Source organism: Carlito syrichta, unplaced genomic scaffold (genome assembly GCF_000164805.1).
Source record: "Carlito syrichta isolate Samal-C Ts95f unplaced genomic scaffold, Tarsius_syrichta-2.0.1 Scaffold308201, whole genome shotgun sequence".
Classification (NCBI taxonomy): Eukaryota; Metazoa; Chordata; class Mammalia; order Primates; family Tarsiidae; genus Carlito; species Carlito syrichta.
This window is the reverse complement of record NW_007252297.1, coordinates 89,774-103,218: the sequence shown is the minus strand read 5'-3', so window position 1 is coordinate 103,218 and position 13,445 is coordinate 89,774. Positions and strand designations below refer to the sequence as shown.

At 55.2% G+C, this 13,445-nt stretch overlaps 2 protein-coding genes across 2 annotated transcripts in view; both read left to right on the top strand.

Annotated features, from left to right (window-relative positions):
- The first annotated feature begins 6 nt into the window (after nucleotides 1-6).
- On the top strand, nucleotides 7-6,073 carry LRP10 (LDL receptor related protein 10). The gene is made up of 7 exons (XM_021716144.1): nucleotides 7-113; nucleotides 499-543; nucleotides 1,372-1,507; nucleotides 3,028-3,218; nucleotides 3,337-4,375; nucleotides 4,690-4,819; nucleotides 4,968-6,073. Exons 1-7 carry the CDS (start codon nucleotides 83-85, stop codon nucleotides 5,553-5,555), a joined length of 2,160 nt encoding a protein of 719 aa, XP_021571819.1. The 5' UTR covers nucleotides 7-82; the 3' UTR covers nucleotides 5,556-6,073.
- Nucleotides 6,074-10,265: 4,192 nt separating this feature from the next.
- Nucleotides 10,266-13,445, top strand: part of REM2 (RRAD and GEM like GTPase 2) — a 3,530-nt gene continuing 350 nt past the window's right edge. Inside the window, exons 1-4 of the mRNA XM_008065271.2 lie at nucleotides 10,266-10,462; nucleotides 11,658-11,999; nucleotides 12,246-12,319; nucleotides 13,052-13,259. Coding sequence (XP_008063462.1) covers nucleotides 10,360-10,462; nucleotides 11,658-11,999; nucleotides 12,246-12,319; nucleotides 13,052-13,259 — 727 coding nt within the window. The 5' untranslated portion in view covers nucleotides 10,266-10,359. The remainder of the gene's footprint in view (nucleotides 10,463-11,657; nucleotides 12,000-12,245; nucleotides 12,320-13,051; nucleotides 13,260-13,445) is intronic.

Genomic DNA, 13,445 nt, shown 5'->3' with positions numbered 1-13,445 from the left:
CGCCCGGAGCGCCGCCGCCTCCTCCCTGGGTAGACCACAGACGCGGCTCCGGGGCTCTCCCTGCACCACCGGACGGCCCAGGATGCTGCCGGCCATCCTCCTCCTCCTGCTTGGTAAGAGCCGAGACGCGACCCCGCCGGCGCCTCGCCCCCCGGGCTGTCACCCGGCCCGGCAGCTCTGACTCCCTCCGACGGGACCCGTGCTCGCCTCTCTGCCCGCGCCCCCGGCCCCTGCCTCCACGCCCAGCGCTGCCTGCCCCAGCCCCGCTCAGCCCTCGCCCTCCCTCCGGCTTCGCCATCACCTGCCGACCCCACAGCCCCTGCTGCGGACCCTCCTTGGAGGTCCCTCACAGCCGCCTTCTCCACCCCACCCCCCAACCCTCTCTTCCTATAAGCCGCCCGGAAGTCTCAGATGGCTTCCTTTCCTCCCGGAGCCGCTCAGGTGAAGAAAACTCCTAAGAGCCACTCGCTGTCTTGCCCTTTCTCTCCTTCCCTCTAGGAGGCGCTCTGGCCCATCCGGACCGGATCATTTTCCCAAATCCTGGTGAGTAGGGGTCTCCACGGGCTTGGGAGTGAGGGAGCACTTCAGAGAGGGACTTTCTCTTCCCTGAATCACAGGACTCATCACGGTTTTAGGGTGGAGAGATGAGGAAACTGAGGCACAGTGTGAGCCCTTATCTGGTACTATCTCATTTTTTCCTGCAATATCCATGCTTGGTCTTCCTAGCCAGCAAGGAGCCTCCTTGCGGGTAGAGACAGTGTTTCCTTCTCCTCCTGGTCCAGTAGCTGGCACAGAGCAGGACTCAGAATTGTCTGTGGTTCTAATACTTTTTTTTTGTGAGTTGGCGTCTCACTCTGTCGCCCAGGCTGGAGTGCAGTGGCACACTCACAGCCACCACAGCCCTGACCTGCTGGGCTCAGGAGATCCTTTGGCCTCAGTCTTCCAAGTAGCTGGAACTACAGGCACGCACCACCACACCTGGCTAATTTTTTTGATTCACTGTAGAGACAAGGTCTCACTAAGTTGCCCAGACTGGTCTCAAACCTCTGGACTCAGGCGATTCACTTGCCTCAGCCTCCCAGAGTGCTGGGATTACAGGAGTGAGCCACTGTGCCCGGCATGTGGTCTTAATACTCAAGATGAAACTAGGAAGTATGGAAAGGAAGAGGGGAGCCAGAGGCTGTAACTCTAAAGTAAACCAGGCAGGGCTAGAAGTGGAAGCTGGATCTGTGGATCTGCGTCTCAAGGGCATGTCTGTATGGGGGGAGGGGAGGGGGACTCTGCTCCTTCTTGAAGAGCCCAGGCCCTTGGAGGCCTCAAGCCTGGGGAGGGGTGGGGCTCTCACCAGTGCTTCTTCCTTCCTGTCTTCAGCTTGTGAGGACCCCCCAGCAGTGCTCTTGGAAGTGCAGGGCACCTTACAGAGGCCCCTGAGCCGGGACAGCCGCAGCTCCCCTGCCAACTGCACCTGGCTTATCCTGGGCAGCAAGGAGCAGACTGTCACAGTCAGGTGAGAAGCAGGGCAAGACCCCATTCCTGCCCCCACCCAGCCCCCTCTGTGGATCATTTCTCCATGGAGTTTCCATCCTTACCAACAGGGGGAAGAGTAGAATTTGATTTGGCCTAGTCTGTCCTAAAAGTTGAACTTGTTCTGGGACATACTTGATGACTTGGAACTGGACTGGGGTAAACATGTAGCCTGGGTATCTCTGAAGGACAGCTGTCACTTCAGAAATGGTTCTGGGCTCGCATAGGACTGGTTTTTTTTTTTTTTTTTTTTGAGTTGGCGTCTCACTCTGTCGCCCCGACTGGAGTGCAGTGGCCACTCCTGGCCACCGCAGCCTCAACCTGCTGGGCTCTGGCGATCCTTCCACCTCAGCCTTCCAAGTCGCTGGAACTACAGGCACGCGCCACCACACCCGTCTAATTTTTTTATTTATTGTAGAGGTGAGGTCTCGCCAAGTTGCCCAGGCGGCTCTCGAACCTGTGGGCTCAGGCAATCCACTCACCTCGGCCTCCCAAAGCGCTGGGATTACAGGCTGAGCCACCGAGCCCGGCCTAATCTTTTTTTTTTTGAGTCAGAGTCTCACTCTGCTGCCCAGGCTGGAGTGCAGTGGCATGCTCACAGCCACCCCAGCGTCGACCTGCTGGACTCAGGCCATCCTTCTGCCTCAGCCTTCCAAGTAACTGGAACTACAGGCACATGCTACCACACCCAGCTAATTTTTGGTTATATTGTAGGGATGAGGTCTCACCAAGTTGCCCAGGCTGGTCTTGAACCCCTGGGCTTAGGCACTTCTCTTGCCTCGGTCTCCCAAAGTGCTGGGATTACAGGCTTGAACCACTGCGCCCGACCAGGGCTATTTTGAGGAGTCCTTCTATTCATTGCATGTCCCTGCCTAGCATTCACAACTGTTCCTTAATCAGTTTAGAGCATTCCCCAGCCTTCCCAGATCCAAGTCTCCCCAGGCTCCTCTGACCTTGGGTCATTGGGTTGAGGACCATGTTAAATTAAGTACCTAGCTATTTGCCTCACACAGTTCATTTTCCATAGATTTATCTAGGAAGGAGTAGGCGAAGAGAGGAGGCAATCTTGAGAGAGACTGTTGGGGCAGAGAGATCAGAATGCCATGGTCTTATCCCTGGCTCTGGTGGGGAATGGTGAGTTCTGGTTAATTGAACTGCATGGTAATCTCCAGTTACCGTTGATGCCATGCTTGAGTGACAGTGCTGCAACAACTGAAAAGCAATACATCTGTTCTTAACTCAATCCCTGAACACAAGTCAGATTTTCCAAAAACCTCTAGTATGTATCGTATAGTCTTATGGTACCAGTGGCCTATGGTAGGACTATTGCCATTGACAACACTGACTAAGAAAGAATTTGGTTAACTGGGTTTTCATCTGGTTGTTTGGATCATAGAAAAGCAGGTGTTTGTGCTTCTTGGGATAGAAGGGGCCTGGTGGCACTGAGGGGGTAGAAAACCGGCAATGGTCAACCTCATTTCCTGCTTTCTACTACTCCTGTAGGTTCCAGAAACTGCATCTGGCCTGTGGCTCTGAGCGCTTAATGTTACGCTCCCCACTTCAACCACTCATCTCCCTGTGTGAGGCACCTGCCAGCCCTCTGCAGCTGCCTGGAGGCAACGTCACCATCACCTACAGCTATGCCGGGGCCAGAGCACCCATGGGCCAGGGCTTCCTACTCTCCTACAGCCAAGGTAGTCTGGACAGGGGTGTCTGAGGGACCATTAGAACAGGCGGTGGAAACTCCAGGAAGGAGGGGAAGATCCTGAGGGTTCTGGTGCTTCATAGCCCCTCTCCATGGTGCCTCTGCAGATTGGCTGATGTGCCTGCAGGAAGAGTTCCAGTGCCTGAACCACCGCTGTGTACCTGCTGTTCAGCGCTGTGATGGGATAGATGCCTGTGGCGATGGCTCTGATGAAGCAGGTTGCAGCTCATCCTGGCCTGACCCCAGGCCACTCCCCTCCCCTGCCCTGACTCCAGGCCCCGTCTCCACCCTGCCTTGCAATCTCACCTTGGAGGACTTCTATGGAGTCTTCTCCTCCCCTGGATACTCACACCTGGCCTTAGTCTCCCATCCACAGTCCTGCCACTGGCTGCTGGATCCCCACGATGGCCGGCGGCTGGCAGTGCGCTTCACAGCCCTGGACTTGGGCTTTGGAGATGCGGTGCATGTGTATGATGGCCCTGGGCCCCCCGAGACCTCCCGGCTACTGCGTAGTCTCACCCACTTCAGCAATGGCAAAGCTGTCACTGTGGAGACACTGTCTGGCCAGGCCATCGTGGCCTACCACACAGTTGCTTGGAGCAATGGTAGGGGCTTCAATGCCACCTATCATGTGCGAGGCTACTGCTTGCCTTGGGACCGACCCTGCGGCCTAGGTTTGGGCCTGGGGGCTGGCGAAGGCCTAGGTGAGCGCTGCTACAGTGAGGCACAGCGCTGCGATGGCTCATGGGACTGTGCTGACGGCACAGATGAGGAGGACTGCCCCGGTTGCCCACCTGGACACTTCCCCTGCGGGGCTGCCGGCACCTCTGGTGCCACGGCCTGCTACCTGCCTGCTGACCGCTGCAACTACCAGACTTTCTGTGCTGATGGAGCAGATGAGAGACGCTGCCGGCATTGCCAGCCCGGCAACTTCCGATGCCGGGATGAGAAGTGTGTGTATGAGACCTGGGTGTGTGACGGGCAGCCAGACTGTGCGGACGGCAGCGATGAGTGGGACTGCTCCTACGCCCTGCCCCGCAAGGTCATCACAGCCGCGGTCATTGGCAGCCTTGTGTGCGGCCTGCTGCTGGTCATTGCTCTGGGCTGCACCTGCAAGCTCTATGCCATCCGCTCCCAGGAGTACAGGTCAGTGCGAGTGGGGCTGGTGGTGGAGGAGAGGGGACCGAGGATGAGATAGGGCCATACAGCCACAGGAGACCATGAGGGAGAGGTTTTGGGGAGAGGTTTCCACGACCAGCTTGTCGGCTGGGCTCCTGGAAGGACAGGTCCAGATCCTGAAAACAGTCTCAAGGAAGGAGGACCTCAGATGACTTTTGAGAAAGCCATGGCGTAACTCCAGCTATTCTAGCCTGGGTGTGGAGGGAGGAGACCTGGCCAGCCTGGGGTAGGCTGCTCTGGCTGGGAACTCACAGTGACTAAACAGCTCCCATTCCTCCTAGCATCTTTGCGCCCCTCTCCCGGATGGAGGCCGAGATTGTGCAACAGCAGGCACCTCCCTCCTATGGGCAGCTCATTGCCCAGGGTGCCATCCCGCCTGTCGAAGACTTTCCTACAGAGAACCCTAATGATGTAAGTCTAGCACCTCCTGGTCCCAACTATGCCATGTCCTGCTGCTGTGGCACCTCCTGGTCCCAGCCGTGCCTTGTCCTGCCACTGTACCTTCCTTCATTCAGCCTCCTGACCCCCGGACTCAAATGTCTGCCTCCTCTCCTTGCAGAACTCAGTGCTGGGCAACCTGCGTTCCCTGCTACAGATCTTGCGCCAGGATATGACTCCAGGAGGTGCCTCGGGTGCCCGCCGCCGCCAGCGAGGTCGCTTGGTGCGCCGCCTGGTGCGTCGCCTGCGCCGCTGGGGCCTGCTTCCTCGAGCCAACCCTTCAACTCGGGCCCCTGAGACCAGATCGCAGGTCACACCTTCTGCTGCTCCCCTTGAGGCCCTAGATGGCAGCACAAGCCCAGCCTGTGAGGGCGGGGCAGTGGGTGGGCAGGATGGGGAGCAGGCACCGCCACTGCCCGTCAAGGCCCCCCTCCCATCTGCTGGCACCTCTCCAGCCCAGCCTACTGTCCCCGAGGCCCCAGGGCCACTGCCTGCACTGCCCCTAGAGCCATCCCTGTTGTCTGGAGTGGTACAGGCCCTGCGAGGCCGCCTCCTGCCAAGCCTGGGGCCCCCAGGACCCATCTGGACCCCACCTGGGCCCCATACAGCAGTCCTGGCCCCGGAAGACGAGGACGATGTGCTGCTGGTGCCACTGGCTGAGCCAGGGGTCTGGGTGGTAGAGGCAGAGGATGAGCCACTGCTTGCCTGAGGGGCCCTGGCTCCCCTGGGGGCTCTAGTTACAGTGGCACAACCCTTTAGAGGGTGGGTCAGCTTTCTCTCCACTTCATTCCTTGTCCCTGGGTCTTTGGGGACTTGGTGAGCCTCCCATTGATCCTGTGTAGCTGCTGCAAAGTTAAGTGCCCCTCAGGCAAGAAGAGGGCTTATACAGAGTCCCCTCTGTACATGGCCAGACCATAGTCCTTCCACCACCCACTTCTCCCCATGCCACCACCGTTCAGGTGACTGTTCTAGAAAGTAAAGTTCTTAAAGAACCATAGGCCGGGACACTCCATCCTTGCCAACCCCCCCAAAAAATAGCCTTAAGTACTGGAATGCCAATTGGCTGGAGACCCTTGGCCCCCAAGGGGAGGATTTGGACAGGACCTGAAGTTTTGCCAACCACAGTCCTTCCTTCAGGGCCTGGCTTACAAAAAGAGCACAGCAAATGCTTCTGTCCCATAGCTGGGTCATTGCCCAGAAGGTTGAGGTAAAAAAATAAAAGAATCAAAAACTTTTAAAATTTTGCAAGTTAGCCGTGAGCCTGAGCCCTACCTCTCTACCCATCTCAGCTTACGCGCACCTCATCTTGCTCTTCCCTGTGGAGGCCTTTGCTTGACCCTTCACCTCCTATCCTCTTCCTATTCCTCTTCCAGCCACCCCACCCTTGATTTTTATACCACTCGGAAGGTAAGAAAATTCTAGGAACCCTAAGGATCAAACTCCTTCACCTCTACTCACTGCCTGGGACTCAGTTCTACAATGACTGACACCCAGGGTGAGCACGAAGCCTCTTCACTCTCTTCAGGGTAGCCAGATGGGCTCTGCATTCAGGAAGGTTCCCCTTTTGGGGGTATTCCCAGAGCACAGATCACAGGAGCAAACTCTTCCTGGGGGTACACCGGAGCCGTGACTCCTCCCTTCCACCCTCCACCCCCACCAGGCACGTAACAGTCTGTCCTATGCAAGACGGAGGAACTCTTAGCTGGGGTGCCTTAAAGCAGGCAAAGATGAGCTGAGAGAAAAATCACAAACGTTCAAGATGTGAAGGAACTGGCATCACTGTGACCAAATGTAAGGTCTTCCTGGAAGAGGGCCCAAACTGGATTCTAAGGAATGCTGCCAACAGTTGGAAAAGAGCTGTGAATTCTAGGCAGGGTAGGCAAATTGAGGAGATGAGTGCTAGGACTGAGGGCCTGACCCTGGACCCCCTAAGAAGAGGCAGCAGGAGCACAAGCAGTAACCAGAGCCAAAGAGCTGAGCAGGGTGATGGAGGAGGGAATGATCCGCAAGAACTGCTGGAACCCAGCCTCTGGTGACAGAAGCTGCACCAGAGCTTGAAAGAGAAACTGAGGCAAAGGATCCTGTGGGGGTGAGAGTAATGCCTTGGGGGCAAAGCTGAGGCATTCCCTAAGGAACCAGGCCTGGGGAAAGGGCTCCCCCTCAGGCTCTCCTTCCCTCCTTGCCTGGCCCAGACTGTCCCCACCCCTCTGGTGGAGGGGCCCTGTCGATCACACCCTGTCTACATTCTCAAATTGCACAATTTTCTTCTCTCCTACTGAGCAAGAGCATGGGGAAGTAGCAGAGACCGGATAGGATGGACCTATGTGCAGTCCAGAGTCCCTGGCATCTTGGCTCAGGGAAGATCCAAGCTCCTTTCACAGCAGACTGTCTACAGAGACTGGGGAAGGGGTTCCAGAGAATCCAGTTCTTGCTTCCCCTTCTCTCTTTGGGTCCCTCTTCCCGAGTGTACACAGTCCACAATCCCTGGGTCCACCCAGTAACAGGCCCAGTGAAAACAGGAAAGCGGGGAGAGTGATTTCCCCTGCCCTGCCTCTCCATTGCCTGGTCTCGCCCTCTCCCTTGCTTTTCTCTTCCCCCATAGCCACCTCAAAGGCCTATGGCCTGGTGTCTTCATCCTTAGTCCTGTTCCACACCTTTCCCTCCCGCGATATTTGCAGCTTGAAAGTGGACAACTAAGGAAAAGAATGCTCCTCATAGTGGAATGCCTCAGAATGCTGGAGGGAGGACTTTAGGGCAGAGTTCAGTGGAGAGGCCTGTGCTCTAGATTAATGGGCCTGAAAGAAATTTCTCTGGGTGCTGGGTGTGTGCTTGATGAGGTGCAAACAGTAATACTACTTTCGTCAGCCACAGTGAAGCCCTGGTTTGGCTGGGAGAGGCCTGAGCTTATATAGACAGTATAGGGGAACTAAGAGGGTTCTCCCCAAGTTAGGGTTTTGGCTCTAGCTTATTTTCACTAGGGCCCAAGGAAAAAGAAATGAGGCGACTTGGTCTGGTGCAGTGACTCACACCCATAATCCCAGCACTTTGGGAAGCCAAGGCAGGAGGATTGCTTGAGGCCAGGAGGAACCAGCCTGAGCAACATTGCAAGATCCTGTCTCCACCTTTTTTTTTTTTTTTTGAGTCAGAGTCTCACTCTATTGCCCAGGCTATAGTGCGGGGGCACACTCATACCCACCGCAGCCTCTACCTGCTGGGCTCAGGCAATCCTTCCTCCTCAGCCTTCCAAGTAGCTGGAACTACAAACATTTGCCACCAATCCTGGCCAATTTTTTTATTTATTGTAGAGACGAGGTCTCGCCAAGTTACCCTGGCTGGTCTCAAACTCATGTGCTCAGTCAGTCCACTCACCTCGGCCTCCCAAAGTGCTATGTTTACAGGCTGAGCCACCAAGCCTGACCCCCTAACTCATTCTTATCTGGTGTCATAGAAATGAATCCAACCACCTAAGGTGAGTAGGTGAGTTTTCCGGATACATAAAGTTTGCTCCTTTATAATATAAAACTTTTTTTAAAACCTCATTTGGAAAGGAAATCACTCTAAAATGTTACACTTGTCTTCATCATATCTGCAATATAACATTTTGAATAGCTGAGGATCATCCATAGAAACCAATGGTGGCCGGGTACAGTGGCTCAAGCCTACAATCCCTAGTCTCTACAATAAAGCAAAAAAATTAGGTGGGCGTGGTAGCGCATACCTGTAGTTCCAGCTACTTGGAAGGCTAAGGTGGAAGGATTGCCAGAGCCCAGCAGGTTGAGGTCGCGGTGGCCATCAGCGTGCCAATGCACTCCAGCCTGGGCGACAGAGTGAGACTCCAACTCAAATAAAATGCTTATGACTGCTTTAAAGTTTTTTTTGTGGTGTTGCCGCTCTTCCTGCCAGGCTATCCTGGGTCACTTGCTGCTCTAAACGTGCTTCTAATCTACTCATACAGTAACACACATGGTTACATTCAAATTGTGAATAAAAGTAATGATACGTAGGTCATGATTGAGGACTAGAGAATCTATCCAATGAGTAAAGCATCTGAGTATTTTAGCTGCTCCTTTCTGCTGCTTCTAGACCCTGTTGCCCTGTAGTTGACCTCCAGATAAATGAAGCGTTACCGCACATTATTCTCAAGATGACTATTTGCCTCTTCCACTGGAAAAGTCCACTGTGGAAGACAATATAGACTTTTCCGATAATAGGAGACAGTTGGAATATTTAAGAGAAAGAAGGCAGCATAATAGAGCAGTCTTCAACACTGGAAAGATATGGGTGGGATTCCTGGTGTTCCCATTTTCTAGCTGCATGATTGATTGCTTTGGCGACAGGCCACCCACCTACCACTGTGAGCCTTAGGGTCATGAAGATGAAAAGAGACAACACAGGAAAGCACTTAGCACAGCACCTGGCAAAAAATGGGACAAAGCAAGGAAAGGAAATGTGTGTGGGCGCTTAAGGGTGTCAAGGAGGAGGACAAGAGTGGGAACCCGAAGAGAAAGGAAACCGGGCAGAAAAGGAACAGTGAAGTAGATGTGCTGTCCAGGCGTCCTAAAAGGAAGTGGACGTCATCCATTGTGTATCTTGCCTTGTGCAGCCCAGAAGGCCTGGTGGCTGTCCCAGAGGGTGCTGTTGGTGAAAGGGGGAGTGGTGGGGTGTGGCTGGCACTCCCCGCCCCCCACTTCAGATTGGGAACTTCTATGAGATGGCTAGCTCTGTCTTTCCCTTTTTCCTGCCCTGATTATCACTTGGTGGGCCTGGCAGAAAGAGAAGGCAGAGGAGCCCCCATGGTGGTTCGCACCTACCTGGACCTGTGGACAAAAAATGAAGCTGCCCAAACAAAGCAGCCATATTCCCTTCCTCAGAGCCCCCATCTTCCTAGGGTCTGGAAAATGAGTACTTGTGAGGCTCTTAGCACAGAAGAGGCAGGGTGGAGAAGGAGAAGGTGGCAGGGTGGGCTGTCCCCCAGTCCCCACATCTCTTTTGTCCTATTTCACTTTGTCCTTCAGAGCAGCTTTTAGTCTTTCTCCCTTTTATCCCTCTTTTTGGCCACTGAGCACCCACTCTGGGCTAGACATGAGCTGGGGGACTGGAAATACAGAGACAAGCCATGCATAACCCTGGCTCCTGAGAAAGACCTCCAGCTCTCCTGGGTCCCTGCCTTCTTCACCCTCCACTCCCTTACCCACAGACGCCCCCCAGCCCGTCTGTTCTGCCCCTCTGACTTTGTCCTGTCATGCCTTAGCCGACTCCGACTCCGCAGTGTGTGCTCCCAGAGGGAAGCAACACAAAGGGAAGAGGGGGGTGCGGGAGGGAGGGAATCCCGCTGACATCACTGCTCATTAGCATATGTGACCTCATCAGGGGGGGCGGGACAATTTCCCCAGGTGTCTGGGGGGCAGGGCATGTGTGTGGGGGGGTGGTATTTAAAGGGAAAAGCTGACAGTGCTGCTGAGTGAGGGAGCGGGTGCTGCGAGCTGCTGGGCTGCACACGCACACGCACACCGATGCACACGGACCCCGACACCGACATGGACACGGATACAGAAACCACAGCACTCTGCCCCTCTGGCAGCCGCGGGGTCTCCCCCCCAGGGACGCCCACACCAGGTGAGGGCTAACCTGGGCAGATTCTGACTGAAACCATGGGGGTGGGAGCTGAAGCTCTGGTGGGGAGGTCAGAAGTGGCGGGTGAAAGAGCTTGAACCCAGTCAGCCAGAGAAGAGCAATTCAGGAAGTGGACAAGATCCCTGCTCACAAGGATTGGGGCTGGGCTAGGGTGGAGGGGGAGAAGAGCTGCCTAAATGCCCCCTCCCCCATCACTGCCAGGGTTTTGCTTGAGGACCTGGTACATGCCCCCTAGCTATCTCATTCTTAGGAAGCTGGGACAGGCAGGAGGGAAGGGAAGAAGGAAACAGGCAGCCCTCAAACCAGGGAACCACGGGTAGGGGGCTGCCCTGGGGACCTGTTGTAAGGGTTTCTTCTGGCTCCTGGAGGCCCTGGCAGCCGGCCGAGTATTGATCCTGGGCTATTTCCAGCCTCTCTCCATCCCCCTTTGTTGTGTCTGTTGTTCCTCCTCCAGTTACCCTGACCCATGCATTGTCACTCTCCCTTTTGCTCACACACACACTCTATCTCTCTATGAACACGATATTCTCTCCCACTCATGGGGACAACCCGGGATGCAGGATTCCACACACAGCCATGTACTGGGAGATGCTCAGCTACAGGACCATGGGAAGAACCAGCTCCTCTCTCTCACACACTCCCACAGTGACCCACCACATGCATCATTTCAAGAGCAAAGCCCCTTTCCCAGGGACAGGCTCCTGCAAAGTTTTGAGTCTGCCAGTACCTACTGAAACTGGGCAGCGACTTCAGCTTCTCACTCCCTCTGCCCCTTCTCGGTTTGGAGATTACTAGTGCAGGAAGCAGGGAGGCAGGGCCTTGTGGTGGAAGAGGCAGCTGCTCTCCCCCACCCTAAAGGGCCAGAGGCCTAGTCTGGGGCTGCGCCTGTGTGTCAGTATCAAGTGTGAGTGGGTGTGAGCCTGCGTACAGGTGCCTCCCCGGCATGGGGCATGTTTTGAACAGGCTGTGGCTGGGGCTGTGTTGGAGAAGCCATCATGTCCACACCACAGAGGGTCACCAGTTCAGGCTTCTGGGGAGTTTAGTGTAAGAGGGCAGACCAAAGATTCTCAGTTCCTCCTGGGTCATGGTCATCAACTGGGTGTGACTGGGCCTCTGCAGATGGCTGGGCATACCCCATTCATAGCTTTCTTTTCTTTGCCCTCTCACCCTACCCCAGAAGCAGTTGCCACACTGCTGAAGAAGCCAGAGAAACTGTTGGCAGGGTTGGACCGGGGCGGCCCACCCTCTGCTCCCGGGGCCCCCATACGAAGAGGTAGTATGCCTGTCCCCTACAAGCACCAGCTCCGGCGAGCCCAGGCTGTAGATGAACTTGACTGGCCGCCTCAGGTCTCATCCTCTGGCTCTTCTGACTCCTTGGGCTCAGGGGAGGCAGCCCCTGCTCAAAATGATGGCATCTTCAAGGTCATGCTGGTCGGAGAGAGTGGCGTGGGCAAGAGCACCCTAGCAGGCACTTTCGGCGGTCTCCAGGGAGACAGTGCTCATGAGCCAGAGAACCCAGGTATTTGGGGGATCCCTACAGAGGCTGAGGGGGTTCTGGGGCCCTAGTCAGAGATGAAAGTGCTCATGACATGAGCAGCCCATTGAGGACAGAACCTGAGAGGAGTTTCTCCAGTGCTTTCTGTGGCAACCTCCCTGGAGGAGGGGCTCCCTGGTGCTGAGATCTGAGGTGTCCCGAGTTACCAGGTCTCACAAGTCGTGGGGAATCTCCTAATGGGCTTTGTTCCCTCTCTCTATTCTCCAACAGAGGACACCTACGAGAGACGCATCATGGTGGATAAGGAGGAAGTAACTCTAGTTGTTTATGACATCTGGGAACAGGTAAGAATTAAGACGGGTTTGCAGGCAGGTGATGAAGCTGAAAGAACTGACAAAGTCTGGCTGAAGGCTGGTGGGACTGCAGCTCTGGTTACATGTACTGGAACCTGACCTTTCACTTGTGTCACCTCAGAGGGCAAAGGCCCACACCACACCGATGTTCATACCGTGGTCTGTGATCCTGAGAGCAGTCTTTCCAGGATCTTCTGACTCAGAGGAAACTTAGGATCAAAATTTGATAAACCCTGCAGCTGCAAGCCAGGCTGGACACCCCACAGTTGACCCCACCCATACAATCTTCAACCTGGAAGAGTCTGATGTGACAGGACAAGAGCTCAGGGCTCTGGAATATCAGGGAAGAGGAAAAAAAGTGAAGACTTCTGAATATTCGGACAATAAAATGTCTATGTAGAAACTAGAGACCACATTACATACACTTGAACGTCATTCATTTTTTAAAATAAAGAGCTTCAGCATAAGAAAGCAGGATGGCTACCCTCGTCTAGGATCCTGTCCCCAGTTTTCCCACATGAGCCCCACATCACTAAGTTCTCCCTTCTCCACAAACACACTGGGGTTTGGGGTTCTGCCATTAACTAGCTCGGCTGTCCTGAGCAGGTGGCTTCCTTTTCGCAGCCCAGTTCTTCACGTCGGAGGTGCAGGTGCTGGACGGGATCTCCTACCTCTCCAGCCTTCCATAATTTACCTTCCATAATTCTCTCTGCCGGTGTGCAGGGGGATGCAGGAGGCTGGCTGCGGGACCACTGCCTTCAGTCCGGGGACGCCTTTCTCATCGTCTTCTCGGTCACCGACCGGCGAAGCTTCTCCAAAGTTCCAGAGACCCTCCTTGGGCTTCGGGCCGGAAGGCCGCACCATGACCTGCCTGTCATTCTCGTCGGAAACAAGAGCGACCTGGCGCGCTCCCGGGAGGTATCGTTGGAGGGTGTGTATCCTGAACAGATGCTCTCCCTTCCAGATCACCTCTTCTCCCTGAGGCCTTTTTACCCCCGCGGTGCGCGAATCACTTGCCATCAGCCCCGGGGTAAGGACAGACCCCCAACGCCCCACGTCTGGATCCCTGAGAATCCCTCCTGGCCACTGCCCCCCGCCCCTCCTCCGCGGCCCCTTC

Bases quoted from the DNA above. Each gene is read 5' to 3' on its own strand.
- LRP10 (XM_021716144.1), top strand. From the start codon at position 83: ATGCTGCCGGCCATCCTCCTCCTCCTGCTTG. The intron at 1,508-3,027 runs GTGAGAAGCAGG...CTACTCCTGTAG, and splicing joins GAGCAGACTGTCACAGTCAG to GTTCCAGAAACTGCATCTGG. The intron at 4,820-4,967 runs GTAAGTCTAGCA...CTCTCCTTGCAG, and splicing joins CTACAGAGAACCCTAATGAT to AACTCAGTGCTGGGCAACCT.